The 18,894-nt window shown below is 43.7% G+C and overlaps 1 protein-coding gene across 1 annotated transcript in view; it reads right to left on the bottom strand.

Moving 5' to 3' along the window:
• LOC147422797 (Haloacid dehalogenase-like hydrolase (HAD) superfamily protein) overlaps window positions 1-12,388 on the bottom strand; it is an 87,018-nt gene extending 74,630 nt beyond the window's left edge. The window contains exon 1 of the mRNA XM_086502474.1: window positions 12,231-12,388. Coding sequence (XP_086358600.1) covers window positions 12,231-12,361 — 131 coding nt within the window. The 5' untranslated portion in view covers window positions 12,362-12,388. The remainder of the gene's footprint in view (window positions 1-12,230) is intronic.
• Window positions 12,389-18,894: the final 6,506 nt, after the last annotated feature.

Here is an 18,894-nt window from a genome sequence, read left to right as displayed (position 1 = left end):
TGTTTTGGTCATTGCACATTCTCTCATTAAGTCAAGGAAGGCTCTCCCTTCTCGTCAGTAAAAGGAACACTGATCACCCACTGATCACTCATCCTGAGCCATACACCATCATTCACTTCCGCTGCACATTACAAAGACGAATACCCAATTTTCTCTATATTGGGTAAAGAAAGCTTGCCTACCAAAATAATTTGTAAGGATTCTAGTTACTAATCCTTAATTAGGTACTTAAATTCATCATTAAGACTTAAGAAACTTAAACTTGACCCAGAGATAAGACTTAGAAGACTCTTTGTTTGATTGATTGAATGAATGCTTTTAAAATTGAGTACAATAGGCTCCTTATATAGGAGACGAAGAGACACAAATAAAAAGACACGTCTCATAGTGAAGAGACGCGACTTTAGACGTAAAGACACATCCTTTCGGCAAAGAGTTGCAAACGAAGAGTCGCAATCGTAGAGCAAGGGGGTGTGACCAATCGTCGAAGGAGTGTGGCTTTTGGCGAAGAGGCATGTCTCTTGAGCGAAGGGTCGTGACCATCCAAGCATAGGGGTCCTCCTTGGCATGGCACTTCGTATATCTGCAACTAGGAGTAGATAACATAGTCACAATCGTGACATAATTGAGAGTTCACGGTCCATGGAAAAACGTAAAAGATGAGAAGCTGTCAAACAAAATTGTTACTGCTTGGAAGATGCCCACCGTAGTGCAATAAGTTATAACATCTGTCAAAACGCGTATACAAACCATTTATGCAAGAGGGTTCCAAAACTAGAAAACCTAACCTAATGGACTTGTTCGGACATGCAGGTACTGCGAACAAGCTCGCAAAATTGCTGGTACTAATCCTCCTAGGATTCTAGACATCCCTATCTAGGAAGAAGGGGAAAACTGGCTCTCGAAATCGATGAAGAATGTCCACATGGCACACAGAGCCATGTGCACGTGACACATTTGGCGGGAAGGAGATTAACATGAGACCTACATGCTATGTGCTAAGCCACGTAGCTGCCTGATGTTGCACCCCCTTTTCGTCTACTTGCTGTCCCAATCTAAGGCACATTAAATGTTGGTCGCTGCTCTACTTCATGCCTACATACTTGTCACAAAAATAGGGAAGCGTAAACTGACTTTTTAGTTGCAGTTCAAATACTCAAGAGAATTTGAGATAGAAAGAGAGAGCTTGACACTTCATTGGGGACCTGAAGATGGGTTGGTTCCCCCCCCCCTAAAGAGAATATCTTTATTACTAAGGGAGAATCTTTACAAGCACAGGAACGGGGCAAAGCCCGTCCTCTATTCTTTCTTTGTTCCTTTTTTCCTTCTGACTGAGAGAGTGAGAAACCTACTCTCTAACTACTGAGAGGATTTTCCCTCTGCTGTGAGATTTTGGGAAGCTCTCGTAAGCGAGAATCTATCTTCCACAAAAGTCCACGGAAGCTCTCAAAAATGAGAGTCTACCTTCCGCTAACTGTGTCCCTTTATGCATGATCATTCCTACAATAAAAACAAGGGAGAAACACACAAAATGCACGCACACATGCTTGCTGTAATTTTCTGCACATAACCTGAAAATGTTACCTGAGCACGTTTCAATGCCGAAATAGAGACCTTTTTCACGATGGAATCGCACCAAACTCTGTGTACGCGTAGTGTAGGTAGAAAAGAACTAGATTATATGAGTACTTTGCTGAAATTCACCCTAATATAGGTGATTAGGGGTTGAAAACAGAGAATTTGCAACAGCTAGGCGAGAGAGAAAGAGAGTTTCCTTCTACTTTTCGTGATGAATCTTCCCCCACAGCAGCCTATGATCAAGAGAAACCTTGTTCTAGGTGATGGGAGCTCCAGGACCCCACATACACCACAAGCGCTGATTCTCAAGCTTCAATGAGAGTTATGGTGCGTAGAGCACACTCACTTTAGGGGGGGTAGGTAAACTGCCAACCCGTGGGGTGCTCCTACATAGCCGGCCAGAAGAGGGGGCGCTAGAGGATGAGGGAGGGTGAGAGTGAGAGAGTCACTTTGCATTGGAAGTGTGCCAAGTGGCACACTTGATAACTTTAAAACCATTCAACTTTCACATTTTCCCTAGGGTATTAATAAAATGTGCAAATTAACTCACAACTGCACACATGGATACTACTAATAAAAACGTTAGTTTCTCCCAGCACAATGCCATACCGGCACTGCACAGGCATTACCTATTCGCACTTGTCCGGCCATTTGGTCCAGCACAAACAATTTAAATTAGTTTAACTAACTTATTCTAAGGCTTTAAAAATAATTCAGGCCTTAGGGTTACTGTTCTAAGGACCCATCTCATTCCTGTGCTCGCACTGATGCACGTAATTTTCTGAGCCTGAAATTTGAAGCTACTGTCTGCCCCTTATTGAAGACCCGATTTCCCAATCACTAGAGCTTCAGGGTATTTTCTGCTAGGGTCTCCCTAAAGTGCTCTGGCCCAAGTTTAGGTGCACTTGAGGCCCTAGAACTGCTAGTTCTATTATGATGTGCACACAACTAATTGTATAACTATTTTCTCGTAAATAATTTAATTATTTACAAAGTCTGACATTGTTACAGTACTGCCCTGTTCAAGCCACATATCTACCTAATGTTGCACCCTATGTGCTGCCCAAACTGAGCCTTATCTACCTCCGGCTGCAATTTAAAGGCTGCCCAGACAAAGCCACATATCTTCCTAATGATGCATCCTATGTGCTGCCAAACTGAGCCACATATCTACCCAATGATGCATCCTATGCACTACACAAACTGAGCCACACAGATGCCTATGAAGCTAATTGGAACTGTCTGCTTAGAGTCATACCAATCAAGGACCACCACTTAGCACAAGATGAGTGGATTGAAGTAGCCAGCTCTACCCCCTCATTAGTTGATTTGTTAGCGCCTTAAAAAGGACGCAACCTAGGCAGCATGTGTGGTTTTGTGGCCAAGGAATGAAAGAGGAAGGTGCTGCAAGCTCACCCCCAAGAAAGTGCCTTCCGAAGACGTGGGGGCTGCCCCCATCGCCCAAAACAAGGAAGAGAGGACTCCTTACTAGAAGCTTAAGGAAAATGAATGAGAGCTATGACTACTCTAATGGAGTTGCCCCAAAGGCTGCTAAATTGCAGGCCTGAGTTGGGCAAGTCATGAATAAATGTTCCAGGGAGCAACCCCCCAATCTCCATTGAGATGCTCAAAAGTCTGAGCTCACCTTCCCCCTAAAAGTACTCTAGGAGCTTGACAAGCTCCCTAGCTGGTAATATTACCACATAAAGCATGGCTTCCTGTGAGACAGATGCTCCTAGAAACCATTGCAAAAGGGGATCCACCATCAGTATGTAGCCACATCTCCACTAAGTATCGCAACTATACCAACCCAGTTGCGCCATGAGGAGTGCTAGCATGCCATCAAAGGTGCCCTCATGGCTGAAAACAGAGGGCCTCCATCGTCATGTGCCTTATGCCAACATCAACCACCACACGAGAATCCATGAAAAAAGAGGAAAAAAGAAATCAGTATACCCTAGACTCCTGCCACCAGTTTGCATGTGCCCCCCATGTCCATCGAGGTCCCACACCATCCTATTTGGCAGTGGAGTGCACCCGTCGCCCTGAACCATCACGGCCCCATGGCTCTAGTGGTTTTGTTGTCACGTGACACATCCAACCCTATGTGTCCGTGGACAACCTACAGCATGACCAGGGTTCAGTTCAATCAAGTCGGTCTAGAATAGGAAGTGATCTGGCACTTTTGTGAGTCTGTTCGTAGACCGTGCATGTCCAGACACTTAGATTAGATGCATATCCTCCGGTTGCATACAGCATGATCATCAGCATTCCCATCAAGGGAATTTTCCAGTGCATTTAACCTATTTTCCCTATTTTTGACATTTTTCACTTATTATTTTGAAGTGACTTTCGTTGGAAAGTAGGTAGGGCAATTTTGCTAAGATAATATATAAGCAAACCAGAGCTAGCACTTTCTGGCAGAAGAGGCAGCAAGAGCATTGCTCACAGGCAACTTCTCAGCAGGGCCCCAAGGACCCCTAGCGTTTTTGCTCCACAGCAGATTGACTAGCGTTTTTGGACAAGAACTCAAATCAGCCAATGTTTTGCTTCTGCATCAGCATGGCGACAAGACCACAGTAGATCAGCCTAGCGTTTTGCATTGCAAGGCCACCGGTAGCATCAGAAGACAGAAACCAACCCTAGCGTTTTTGCATTTGCCAAGCGTTTCAGCGTTTTGCAGATCTACCGCGACGGAACCAACACAAGCACCAGCATTTTCAGTTTTCAGGAGTCAGACTCCACAGTAGAACCCCCGAACCTCGCAGATCTCACCTTCCCGCAACAGATCCTCGCCGCACGGTAAGATCCAGCGCAGTTTGCAGATTCAGCCCAGAAAAGGCAGATTTCAGCATCTGCGTTTTCAGCTCGTCGTCGTCGCATCGTCGTCATCGACATAGAGTCAGAATTCAGCAGATAAAGATTTGCAGATTTCAGCCCCTTAACATTTTCAGATTTCAGCCCGTCCATCATCGTCCTCATCGTCGTCGACATCGTCGGCAAGTCCAAAGCATTGTAGAGATTTGTGCAATCATAAGTAGACCGCTCTCGCCATAGAGAGTGGGGCCTTCGGAGGAGGGTTTTACAACGTCTATGGTGTCGTATTCTCTTCTCTATCTCTCAGTCTCATGTACCTTCATTCACAGTGTTCATCCACTTTGTTTGTGTCCATTGCACTCTCACTAAAGGAACGGAAGTTCCGTAAGTAAAAGGAACCCTTGAGCACAGTTCGGAGCACTCATCTTGAGCAAAGTTCAACATTCATTCCGTTGCACCTTGCATTGGTACCAGAGCTTTGGCAGTGTTCTATATCACTCAAGGAAAGAACCACAAGAACCACTGAATTTTTTTGCTTGTTGCGGTCGCACGTAACCCAAGTCCTCTTGGGTGTGTCGATTCCTAATCGTGTTTTTGAAGAGTGATAGGAATCCCAAGAAGAAGGGCTTGTCCAGCCTCCCCTTGTGCCTCTTTTCACTCATTGAGAGCGGACCGTGCACTTAGCGGCCGGCCAATCGACGTGAGGTGGGAAAAGCAACCTTGGTGTGAGCGCAAGGCCGCCAAGGGGTGCACCCGCGGAAAAGAGCAAAACTCGGGTGAAGAGAAGATCCTTCTCTAACACAAATTGCAAACGAAAGAAGAACCTCAAGACCTCAAGACCTCAAGAACCTTAAGACCCTCAAGAACCTCAAGATTCAAGACCCTCAAGAACCACAAGAACTCGAGACCCGCAAGAACCCAAGTTCCTGGTGAACTTCAGAATCCAAGACTCCAGTGGATGGTCATCACTCGAAGCGGTATGGATACTTGGCATGAAGATGATGAGCATGAGAGAGGCGAAGAAGAATTTTCCCCACCAAGAGGTTTTTCCGACCCTCTCCCTTCCCATCTACGCAAAGGATTGCATTAACCCCTATGGAGGCTTTTGACATGATGATGATGATGGACAGGAAGTTAGAACGCGAAGCAAGAAGAGCAGAAAGAATGGCAGAATTTGATCGTGAATGCACAAAAAGAAAAGCAGAAATGGATCGCAAGAACAAAGCAAGAAAAGCCATGAACGACCGACACATGAAAGAGATGTTGTCACAAGACGGGCACCACGTGCCAATAGAAAAGAACAAACTGAACAGACTTTTAGCTCTTTAAATAACAACTGAATTGAGAGAAAGAGAGAGATGACACGCAAAACAGAGTGGCAGAATTCCACCCCAGAGAGTATTGGCCCCAAACCTTGGCACCCCTTTCGGTATTTCTTTATATTGCATCAACACAATACAAGCCGGTACTCTAGACTCTGCACCTTCTCTAAGAAGCATGCCAAAGAATGGGCCCTAACCTCATATTTAAAGGCCCTTGGCCTAAAATGCAGTTTACAATAAAAAGCCTTCAAACTTAAAAGCATCTGGTCCAAAAGCAAAGCCAAAAGGTGCCAACGTAAATCACGGAAATCCGTACGCCTGCCACATCATCATCCAACGCAAAACGCGGAAATCCGTAAAGCATGCCACGTCATCATGTCAACGCAATTTTCGGGATTCTGCCATGTCATCAATTTTTTTGCGTGTGTGCGGATCTTGCTTTGTTTTAATCCTTTATGTCACTTGGGGCCCCATCGGACGGGGTCCCCATAAGTTGGTAGCACTTCTTCTTCTATTACTTGTTCTTCTTAGGGTTTAGGCCCCTCGACCAGCATTTGCAAGTTGGCTCCATTCTTTAGGCTTTGACACGTCAGCAGTTTGTAACATCTCCCCTTCTTGAAAGAGAGTAATCGTCCGTGATTAGAGCACATCTACAAAACAACTCAAGTTAGCTCAAAAATTTCCGAGGGACAATCAGTTTGCTCTTTTTATTAAGGAGTTAGTTTCTCCTTTCTGCTCTTTTGATCAAGGAGTTAGCTTCTCCTTTCAGCTGTTTTGATCAAGGAGTTAGCTTCTGCTTTCTGCTCTTTTGATCAGAAGTTAGCTTCTCCTTTCGTCCAGATCGGAACTCTTGATATTCCGGTGTAGTAAAATTAGCCATTACACCCAGCCCGTACTGATCTTCCACAGGTGTCTTGATGCACTAAAAAAATTACATACCCAGGCAATCTCATTCAATTAGGAATATTCAGTACAATGCAACACAAATGCTTACATATGCATGTTACAAGACATAGAAACATAAAGTCGCCGATGAGCACTCCTCCCGCATAACCTAATAAGGTCCAGGCTGGGAGATATTCAATAACTCCCTCATCACTCCTCCCGCATAACCTAAAAAGGTCCGGGCCGGCAGATATAGAGGCCTTTTACAACCAAACGCCCCCCAGACCACAGCATGCGTCGTTTGGACGTGCTGAGAGTAACCACTGCTCAGACTTCTTAATACTCCTCCCGCATAACCATCCAGGTCCAGGACGGGAGTCACGACAACAATTATTTAACAAGCATACAACCAAACGCTCCCCAGGCATTGGCTTGCGTCATTCCGAGGTTCAAACAATACCAAAACAGTATTTCTCACTTCTCCACCCGGGAGTAAAATCACCAATCATTGAAACCAGTATTAAAACCAGAGTCAAACAATTCAAATCGGCACCAAAACAAGTTCAAAACAGATACCATCCATCTCAAACAAATTCCAAACAGGATCACCAAACAAGATCAAACAGATCTCAAAGTCGACTGACTTTCCATCTTGAAACCTGCATCAAAAATTAGGGTTAGGTTCCTTCCATAAGGTCGCGGCCGAGCACAGCATGGTCCATCAGCTCTTGGACAAACAATGTTTCTTTGGCAGCGATGATAGTCCCAAGATAGCAATCGCTCTGGACCTCCAAGATCATCTGCTCGTGCAGAGACATCTACTGGGAGATGTCGAGAAACTGCAAGTTATAATCTACTAGGGTTTCCATGGCAAGCATTTCAGGATACCCCACTCTGCCAAAAGTTGCATTCCGAAGGAAGATGTCAGAAACCATATAACTTCGGACAAATTTTTTTTCTTGAAAGCTTGCCAAGTCCTTGGAGTATGCTGCTTGGTAGCTATCAACATCTGCATGGCACTGCCTCTGCGTTTTTCAGCAGGTAAAGACCAACAGATTTCAGCTCTGAGACCAGCAGAATTCAGCCCTAAAGACCCACAGTTTTCAGCCATTAAGAACCAGCCCTACCAGCGTTTTTAGGAGCAAATTCTTCAGCAGCAAATCAGCCGCAGAATTCAGCCATCAACGTTTTTGGACAGCAGTACATAAGCATCAGATTTCAGCCCTTAGATCCATCTCGCCATCCCCGTCGTCGTCATCGATCTAGACTAGACTTGCATCAATTACATGCATTCAATTTGTACCAGTTTGTGCAATCAATAGTAGACCACTCTCGCCGAACGAGAGTGGGGCCTTCGGAGGAGGGTTTTACGTCTTTGGTGTCATATTCTCTTCTCTCTCTATCTCTCAGTTCATACACTTGCACGCAAGTCTCCATTCACTTTGTTTGTGATCATTGCACTCTCTCATTAAGAACGGAAGGCTCTACCTTCCATAAGAACAAAAAGGAACCTTGAGCACAGTTCGGAGCACTCATCTTGAGCAAAGTTCAAACATTCATTCCGTTGCACCTAACAGATTTACTCCAAAATTGATCTAAAGTCAGAATATCACCAAATTCGCATTCGCATTGGTGATGAGTACAAGACAGCTTTTCGCACAAAGTATGGTCACTATGAATTTTTGGTCTTACCATTCGAGTTAACCAATGCCCCGGCCTCTTTCATGACGTTGATGAACGAAATCTTGGGTCGTCACTTGGATAAGTTTGTGATCGTATATTTGGATGATATTCTAGTTTTCAATCGAACGATGGCTAATCACAAAGAACATGTGCAGCTTGTCTTCCAAATTCTGCAAACCAATGTGCTATATTTCAACAAAAAGAAAAGTGATTTTTTCAAGAATCAGGTGGAATACCTTGGTCATATTATTTTTGCTAATGGCGTTGCAGTAGATCCCAAGAAGATACAGGTCATTGTGGATTGGTCATTGTCAGATGTGCGTTCTTTTTTGGAACTTGCCAATTTTTATCATACCAAGGTGCACAAGTTCTCGGATATTGCAACTCCATTGACTGAGCTTACCAAGCAAGATAAACTTCAATGGTTTGAAGAAGCAGAACAGTCGTTCAAAGCTCTTAAACATGCCTTGACGGCAACCCCAGTCTTGGCTATTGCAAATCCCACTCAACCTTTTCAGGTAATGACAGATGCTCAATCGTGCTTTTGGAGGTGTTCTTATGTAGAATGAGCGTGTCATTGCTTTTGACAACCGCAAATTTTCAGCCATTCAAATGAGATACCTAGTTTATGACAAGAAATTCTTGGCCATTGTTCATGCTTATCACACTTGGAAACACTATCTTCTTGGCGCAAATTCCATTGTTCAAACAGATCATCAGTCATTGTTCAAACAGATCATCAGTCATTAACATACATTTTTACTCAACCAGTGATGAATCCTCGTCAAGGACGATGGGTTGAGTTCTTGGCAAATTTTCATATGATTATTCAATACGTGCCAGGCCTTGCAAATGCAATTGCAAATACCTTAAGCTGCATGCCTCGCGCTACCAACTTTGCCATTTCTGGTGTGCAGATAGAAATACCTGCTTGTTTCAAGCATGAGTATTTGACAGATAGAGATTTTGGAGACGCATTTCAAGCTCTTAAATCGTCTAATCCTACTCCTTCAGAGATGAATATGTTTGCAGCTTACACAATTGTTGATGACTTGCTCTATTACATTGATTGCATTTGTGTTTCTCACAACGTGCCATTGAGGAAGATTTTGATCCAAGAGCATCATGAAGTCCCTTTTGCTACTCACCCAGGCATCAACAAGACATACAGATTATTGTCCGCAACATATTTTTGGCCACAAATGCAGTAGGATGTTATCAAGTTAGTCAAAGCTTGTCATTCCTGTCAAACAATGAAGGCTTCTCGACAGCTTCCTCAAGGTTTACTTCAATCTTTACTAGTACCTCAAGAAAGATGGGAAAGTATCAGCATGGATTTTATCACTACTTTACCTCGTTCCCAAAAAGACAATGCACAAATTTTCGTACTGGTTGATCGGTTTTCAAAGATGGCACATTTTATTCCTTGCAAAAAGGTTTCTTCGGCTCCAGACATTGCGCAATTGTTTGTGCAACACAGATTTAGATTACATGGATTGCCGAAGTCTATTGTTTCAGATAGAGATCCAAAATTCACAGGATCTCTAAGAATAAATTTACTGTTCAGCTCAGTATACCATCCTCAAACTCCTCAAACTGATCGTCAGACAGAAAGAGTGGATCAAATTTTGGAAGAAATGCTTCGACATTACATACAAGTTCGATTGCGGTCATGGCAAGAATATTTGCCACTTGTAGAGTTCGCATACAATAACTCTATCCATTCAGTAATTAGCATGACTCCATTCCAAGTAGTGTATGGGCATACTCATCTTGTACCGACAAACTTTGTTCTTCAACACAAAGTAGCTCTAGCAGATAAGTTGGTTCAAGAAATGCAAGATGTGCTTATTCAAGTACATGACAAGTTGGTTCATGTCCAACAAAAGTATCAAAAACAAGCCAATAAGCATCGAAGACATGCAGATTTCCAAGAAGGAGATTTTGTCCTGTTATATGTAGCACCTCATCGCTACAAAATTGTGAAATCAATCTTTCCAAAGTTGCGCCCTCGCTTCTATGGACCTTTCAAAATAATCAAGAAGTATTCAATTGTCAGTTACAAGTTGGAGCTTCCACTCTCATGAGGAAAACTTCATCCAACATTCCACATTTCTTGGCTCAAACAGTCCATACAAGGAAATTCGCCAATTCCAGACTTATCTTCTTATGTGCAAGAAATTGAAGATGAACACATTATTCTTGTTCCAAAAAAGATTCTTGATATTCGTCAAAAAGACAAGACGAAAGATCTCAATGGAATTTCTTATTAAGTGGATGGATCTTGATGAGTCAGATTCCACTTGGCAGACGGATGAAGACATGCAGCAGAACCAAACCTTCTTCAAGAGTTCTTTGACAAGCAGAAGACTTTCATTTGAACACGGGGTTTGGGAGGAAATGTCACGATTGTGACTTGTTACACTCTTCTTGATTCATTACAGATGCAGATACGAAGTGTGACTAACCTAGGAGGACTCCTGTTCTCGAATGGTCACAACACTTCGCTCAAAAGTCATACCTCTTCACCAACAACCACACTCCTTTGACGCCTAGTCATGTCCCTTCGACCAATTGTTGCGGCTCTTCATCGAATGGATGTGTCCATTCGCCTAAAGACATGTCTATTCGCCTAAAGGATGTGTCTCTTCGTGAAGGGTCATACCTTTTCAAATGTACCTTTTCGTTTCCTATATAAGGAGTCATTGTATCACACTTTCAATCAATCAAACATAGAGGCTTTTGAGTCTTGTTTCTGAGTTCTGTTCAAGTGTCTTAAGTCTTAATCATGAGTTTAAGTACTTAATTAAGGATTAGTACCTAAAATCCTTACAGTAATTGCAACCATTAATCTTCTCTAAGAGGGGTATGTGATGACTTGGTGACATGGCATTATCGTTGAGCACGAGTAGAGGGAGAACAAAAGAGAGTCAAAAGAGAGCGACACATCAATTGACATGGTTTGCCATGGAACTTACAAGATACTAACATAGCAATAAAGTCTACACAAGGTTTTTAGAGTAGCACAATAAGTTTTAGATGTTGTTTTGGTTAAGTTGCTTTTAGCGAATGTTTCGCTGCTTTTGAGTCCTAAGGGCCTAGAAATCAATGGGTTGTGTGCCGATTGTAGCTCCAATTTTGGTAAGTGGTCTCATCCAACAATTGCAAAACTTTCTTGATTCCTAATAAAGAAAGGCGGCTAGGCATGCAAGACTTGGGGACCAATATTCTTTGAAGAGAAACTCTTGCCACTTTTGTGTCGGGTCCAAAATTAAAGTGTGAAATTTTCTCTATTCATTAATTATGAGTTGCATCATTAATTTCTTGTTGGCTCATGGTGCCAACCAATTACACCTTCCTTGGAGTATTCCCCATACTTTCAAACACCAAGTCAAATAGGCATTGTTGGCGGTGTATGCAATCCACAGAGACTCGTACTCATTTACTTGGTTCTGCCTACATACTCAAGACTTCTTCTGGCATATAATTGGATATCTACATGTGCAATTTTTCATTGGTCAATTCAACAAGTACGTCTAGCTATACGGTATCACTTCATCTCTACCATTTGTTTATGTAGGTTCATTATCGGGTTTTGGAGTTGCGTCTCTTTCTCTTCTTTATTTAGGTTCTCTATCAGTTTAGTGTTTGTCAGAATGATCCGGAAGATAGCCAGATACCACTTCTGCTTTCAGATTAATGAGTTTCCTCTGTCAACATTAGAGTCGTTTCATGATTGTTTGACGTTACATGCGATCTCTACCCCATTTGGACCTAATTTGAGATGTGGCACACTTACTGAATATTATCTTCATCAACCCGTAGTACAAAATCGCAAAAGAGTGGGTTGCGCGTTCACGTGTGTGTGTGTGTGTGTGTGTGTGTGTGTGTGTGTGTGTGTGTGTGTGTGAGAGAGAGAGAGAGAGAGAAAGAGAGAGAGATTACCAGTAAAAAGGCCACAGAGTGTAGTCGAGATCAAAGACCACAAGGCGGGGAAGAAAAGCAGCAGCTGAGAGAATGCCCAACACTTCCGCTGTGACATCTTCGTCAGTAACCCCCCCTCGCGATGCCCTCATGCTTCCAGTTGAAATGGGGAATGCAGAAATATTGCAGATCCTTTATTTATAGCTCTCAAAAAAAAAATCAAAATTAAATTTAATGATAATATATACATTTCTTTTAAAAAATTTAAATCATTAAATATTGAGTTCTTAGCTATCAAGACTTTACTCTCATACATTTGTAAAAAGAAGAAAGCAGATTCCAATCCAGATCCGTTCAATGATCATCCTTACGTAGGTCTCTCATAGCCAGTCAAGCAAACCCCATAAAGTAAAACAATGCTCACAACTTAGCCTCTACACCCTCAGCCTCTGGGTGCCTCCTCATCATCTGCCCAACACCCTCAGTCCCTACACTACCCCTACTCGTCTACCCGCCACCTTGCCCGCACACCCTCCTATCCGGATGTGAGTCGCCCGACAATCGGCATTTTGGTTCGACTTCCACTCACGTCTTTCTTATCTACATTGATTCCTTCTAGTTTCCGATTTAATATGTAACATTTAATGCACTAGTAACTTGTGTGTAGCGAAAATTGATAACATAGTGAGCATTTCATTAAGAACAAGTTCCTAATGAGCATAGAGAGAGTACTTAATTGGAGAGAGCAACGTAGCAATTTACACCTAGCTAATTTGGCTTTGACAATACTTGAAAAGAGAGAAAAATAGAACAATTGACAATAGTTGAGGACTAGATTTACATGGAGCCGGTCCCCCTTCCATAAAGGCTTTGTATTAAAGCTTCTCCCATCAAAGGAAATTTTTGTACAATACAATTCTTGTGTTCCTTGACAAAACTCGTTGGTGCAATGAAGATGGAAGCTTCATACACCAAATTGCTTGAAAAACACACCTAGTGTCCCTAGCCTCAGTCCCAAGACCTCACACACCTTCAAAAATGGTGAGACCTAGCAGGAAATGATCTTACAAGAAAGAAGTATTCTCCTCACATAATCACTCTAATAGCATAGCTTAGCTTAGTAATTAGCATGGTAGAGGAGATGAGCATGCCATTGAAGCTTGGCTCTTGGTTGGATTTGCATTCCATAGCCAAGAGTTGTTGGTGTAGGCCTCTACTTCTCAATGCTTGGAGAAGGAGATGGAGTTCTTCTTGCACACATGAGTTGTGTGTGTGTGTGTGTGTGTGTGTGTGTGTGTGTGTAGCATTGTGTTAGACTAAAAATGTCAAGCTTTCTCTCTCTTGGTCGATCCCTCTTGCTTTTTGCTCATGCTAGCCTCTCATTGGCTCTTGCAAAGCTTAGCCAATCACAAATTAGAAGCATGATTGATAGCCTTGTGACATGTGTCCCCCTTTCCCCTTTTCTGAGAGCTTTAGGTAATTAAATAATTCATCTAAACTCTCATTGGACCTTTTTGTCTTCTGGCCAATAGGAACCAGGCAAGCCATTGGATTGCTGACCCCTTGGTAGACTGTCCAATAGTCTTCTAGGGACCTTAATTTCTATTGGTTCTTTGTTAACCCTCGTGGCTCGCGGACACCCTATCGCCTACGACGGACACCGTATTATTTATCTAGTAGAGTCAGGCACCGGGCTTGTCGGTCCAATAGGAAAAGGGTGGAGTGATCGCCGATGAGAGGCGCACTCTAACTGGAACACGCAAGGGTTAGTTGGCTAAGCATGGTGGGCACCCAAATGTGAATGGGGCGAGCTCATATAAAAGTCACCTAAACCTAAAATTGACATGTTCTCTCAGTGTGCAATAGAAGAAGTGCTCTTGCCCTATCTCCATTGTGTGCTCACATGTGTGTGTGTGTGTGTGTGTGTGTGCGCGCACTTGAGCGAGAGAGGGAGAGAGTGTGTGTGTGATCGAGCATTGCAACGGCACCTGCGGCGGCGAGGCGGTTGAGCGCAGTACGGCGGCGGCTCCCTCTTCTTCGCGGCGAGGAATCCTTCACGGCGACAAGCGCAGGAAGGTGAGTGACACACCCTTGCTCTCTGTGAGCTTGCTAGGCCTACTAGTTGTGTGCTTGCAACCTTCGTGGCTCGCACACGGTGCTCAGCAAGTCCCTAGCTCCGACACGTGCAGCAGACGCGCACATTTTTGGCGTCGTTGTCGGGGATTGCCCTGCACCAAGCTCCGGGAAGCACTCTGTGTTGCCCCGTGGAGTCACTAAGCTTAAGTAGGAAGGAAGAAAGAGAAGCCTGGTGACTGTGTGCGCAGATCTGGTGTAGATTTGCAAGAGTTTTGTGTTGTGGGTTAGTGTACGAAAGGTCTGTTTATTTGCACAGTCTATTACAGTTCTGCTGCTGCAGCTCACACAGTTCTGTTTGAGCTCACAGCAAGTTTGCACATTTCGATTTCTGCTTACAGTTCGGTTCAGCACAGTCAATTCAGTTCGTTTTCGGTACATCTAGTTCAGTTTGTGTTCTGCACAGTCGGAACGGCTCAGATCTAGTTTGCACGATCCTGTTATCCGCACTTAGTTCAGTTGAGTGCGCAGCAGTTTCACTGCCCACAAATCAACACGTTTTCGTCAACATTATCTTTTTAAACAAAACAAAACAAAAAAAAAAGCAATTGTTGAAGGTTTCATGCGCAAGGCTCTCTTGTGAGGGGAATATTTATTTTCACACAAAAATTAGTTGTAAGTTTGTCCCAAAAAGATAGATCGGGATTGCTTGACGAGCTTGGGCTTGGGCTTGGGCTTGGTCTTTGTCTTATGATATAAGGTAAATGCTATTCACTATATATAGGCTAGTGCTCAAGTGAAAGGAGAAAGCATGTGGGGCAAAGCCTTCACCTTTCCCTCCACAAGTCACCCTTCAACTTTCTATTTTAAGCCATGTGCCCGAGTAGAAACTAGGAGAAATTGACTGTTTTAGGGACTTGGGGAGCTTTCGATAGTCAAACGGTGTTATGTAAAGTGCGCTAGATCTCCTAAGCGATACGCTCGTTTCGAGCTATCACACGTCCCAATCCGTTTTTCGAACCTCAAAAAACATCAAAAACAAGAAAAAAATCAAGTAGAAAATGGGGTACAAAACACCCACAAAACAAAGCAAGTAACCTTTGAGGGTACTTGCCGACACTTGTAGGGCGCCCAAAGCACATGTATCTACGCTCTGGTTGTGTTCTAGAGTCCGAACAACTAGCTAGTGCTTTAATTTACGGGGGTACTCACTATCCTTCCACGCTAGGGTCTACGCCCTCGGCGAGGACCCAAGGTAGTACAACCCAAGACCCAAATATAGCGGCTAGCGACTCTTCCTCTGACTACGATATTATGGAAGAGCATCTTACACAAAGCCCCAGGGGGACAAATGAAACCGTACCTAGCTGGGCCCAACAACCTGGAACTAGTGTTTTTAGCCGTTTGATGGAAACTTTTAGTAGATCAGCTACGGGCTCTGAACCTACGGCTAGTGAAGTAAACGAAGGGGGTGGGGAAGTAGAATCACCATTCACATCTCCTGTAGACCCCACACTCCCTCAGAGTGTCCACGTGGACATTCTACCTACCTCATTTAATGAGGGCCCTACCGAGCTACCACCTTCCAAAGTCGCCTCTAAGGTAGCAGTGACTAAAAGTCAAAACACGGGAAGCAACATTGCATCCACCTCCCGGCAACCCTCTAGTACACCAAGTTTGGACGGGGTATTTCTCAATGAAAATTGGGAATATGACCTACACACGGAGACTTTGACCGACCTATACCTGGGCTACACATACCATGTGGGTTGGTTAGAAGTTGTACAATCCACATCTAGTGCCACTAGTCTAGAGGAACAACAACACATGATCTGCAATGTCATCCATAGGATTATCCAGTCCGAGAGGCAAAATCGAGGAATGAACATACCTTCGACGGGTCCTATGCGATTTTTAGACACGGGCAAATGGAAACAACCCACTCTATCACAAATGGAGACTCCCCCAGTGAGTCCCATCAATCCCCCATATGTTGTTTCGCCAGGGGTCTCAATGCAATCTGAGCCCACAAGTGATAGCTTTACTTTTTCAAGTCTAGCTCATCTTTCCCTGGATGACACCACGGACACCATGCCTACCCCAATGATGGGCATGCCAAGAAACACACCATGGACCTTGTTTGTTAGTAAAGCACCGCTACATGGTAGCTCAATGCCTGCAATAGTACCTACAAGTGCGTACCAATCAGATGCACCTATGGGTCCACGTACTCATGTAATCCCTACCCCTCCCATTGTTTCAACTACCTATGCTCCACAACCACAATACACAAGTTCTTATTTCCATGGGACTATACCGGCTAGCATTAGCATGTCACATCCAACGTCTGCTATGCCTAGGGCCACTCATATGAACTATGGACCACCACATGGCACAACATCGTACCCAACGTGGAACCCAAGGGCTTCCTATGCGCCAAGCCCAATGCTAATACCTACTCCGCATGTAGTCTGTGGAGCGCCTTCACCCACAGTGCCTGCTCACTCAGGTGACTTGGCAACATTTGCTCAAGCTATTGGTCGATCTATTGCTGAGAATATGAGTAACACGCATGATAGAGAGCTTAGAAGTAAGGCAGTACAAATAGCCAAGCTCACACAAAAATTTAGTGGAGACGGGGATGTGAGAAAGCATATCGAAGTGTTTGAACAAATATGCGATTCTCTAGGAGAACACAATGACTTACATAAGAGCAATGCTTTAAGCCTAACCTTAAGTGGAAAGGTTGGGGATTGGTATAGAACCCTAAGGGTGGAAGAAAAAAGGATTTACCCTACTCTTAGGAGACTGTTCTTAAAAGAATACATACGAGAGGGAGTGCTTTGGGGTGTAGCCTCTCAGCTCCAAAAAGCCGAACGAGAGGAAGGAGAGTCGGTGAGACACTTTATTAGTCACTTAAAGCATTTGAATTCTCGTTGTAATCCAAATGAGCGCTTCAATAATAATCAATTGCTTGATAGATTCATTAGGGGATTAAAACATGAGGATATCTACAATGGCCTAGTCATTAGAGGTATCACCACTTGGGAAGCAGTCACCACCAATGCGATCCAATTGGAGGATAATTTAATGATTCAAGGAGAAAGAGTGTCTGTTGAGCCTAAATCTATTAGCTCGCAAGCATCAGGGCATCAGCCAATGACCCTAAAGCCTATTGCTAAGGAGCCAAAGATATCTGAGATAACTTTAGCAAATCTCACCAAGGCTATTCAAGAGAGTCTTAGAGACAATCGTGCTCCGCAAAATAATCATATGTATCCAAGAAGGGAGCAACAATGGTGCTCAGTATGCTATGGACCGCATAGTACTAGTGAGTGCCCTACTTTTAGAGTAAAATTCAATGGGAATTGCAATGCCTATGGAAGGTATGGTCATCAAGCTAAGGATTGCATAGTATTTAAGCGTGCGATGGCCAATAGACCAACCTTAGCATGGACAGACACACCTCGAGTGCCTGCATTGATGCCGGCCCCACCTCTTGAACAAACAGCACAACACATGGTCCCTAGGGCCCAAAAGGTTGTCCAAACAACACCCTTACCACCTCCAATGCTAGGACCGCAACCACCACATTCGAGAATCACTTCGGTGAATCAAGTGGGTTGTGAGTCATCTATTGCTTGTTTGGAAAGCTATGAGAAAGATATAGATCCTAATATTGCCTATGGGATGGATGTGCTTGAAGAAAGTCCACAATACTACATGGAGGACTATTGGGGACAGGTCAAACCTGTATATCAAGTAGCTGCTCTTGCTACAAGAGGCCAAAATATCAATTACACTGCCAAGAGACCACCTCTTCAATGCTATGAGTGTAGAGGTCCACATCGTGTAGCCAAGTGTCCTATTAGGCTATAAAAGAACACCACACTAATGCAAACCAATCAAGCGAGCACGTTTACAATGCCAACACTCATGTGTAATCGATGTGGCATAGATCATTTGATTGCCCAATGTCCAAATAATCCAAATGCATCGAAGATCTTGCCATTAAACTTGATTGAAGTTACCGAGGAGCCATCACCAAGTACACCCGTGGTACCAGTAAACGTACTCACACGATCGATGCTCCAAAAACAAAATTATATTCTTGAGGAAAGAGACACGGCATCAATTGCCCAATCTTAGAAAAAGAAGAAAACACGAAGAAAGAGATCGCAAAAAGCAGCGAAGTCAGACCCTAGTTGAAAGACCAACATAGGGAATGGTGATGACCCCGTATATATGAACGACGCTGAAGAAGATTCTGATTCAGGTGAAACCATGGAGACCAAAACGACCACTAACATAAAAACCAACAAGGAAGATCTTCATGAGCCACAATGGCCAGGATCCAAAAAGAAGATAGGAACTTACCCAAACCCTACAGAGGAGATTGAGCGAGTCAAGAAATTAAGGAGTTGGGTAGAAGATACCCAAAGGGATCTAGAACTAGCACCTAGGAAGATCCAGATTACAGACATCGTGTTCCCTACGCAACAACAACCTCACCAAGTCCATAGACCCTTGGACATACCTAGTGTCATCCAAGAAGAAAGTGACTTAAAGTCATGGGAAAGTGGGCGTACTCACTTCTTGATGGAAAGAATGT

The sequence above is a fragment of the Adiantum capillus-veneris genome, chromosome 27 (genome assembly GCF_014529385.1).
Source record: "Adiantum capillus-veneris isolate H3 chromosome 27, ASM1452938v2, whole genome shotgun sequence".
NCBI lineage: Eukaryota > Viridiplantae > Streptophyta > Polypodiopsida > Polypodiales > Pteridaceae > Adiantum > Adiantum capillus-veneris.
This window is presented reverse-complemented; position numbering and strand designations above follow the sequence as displayed.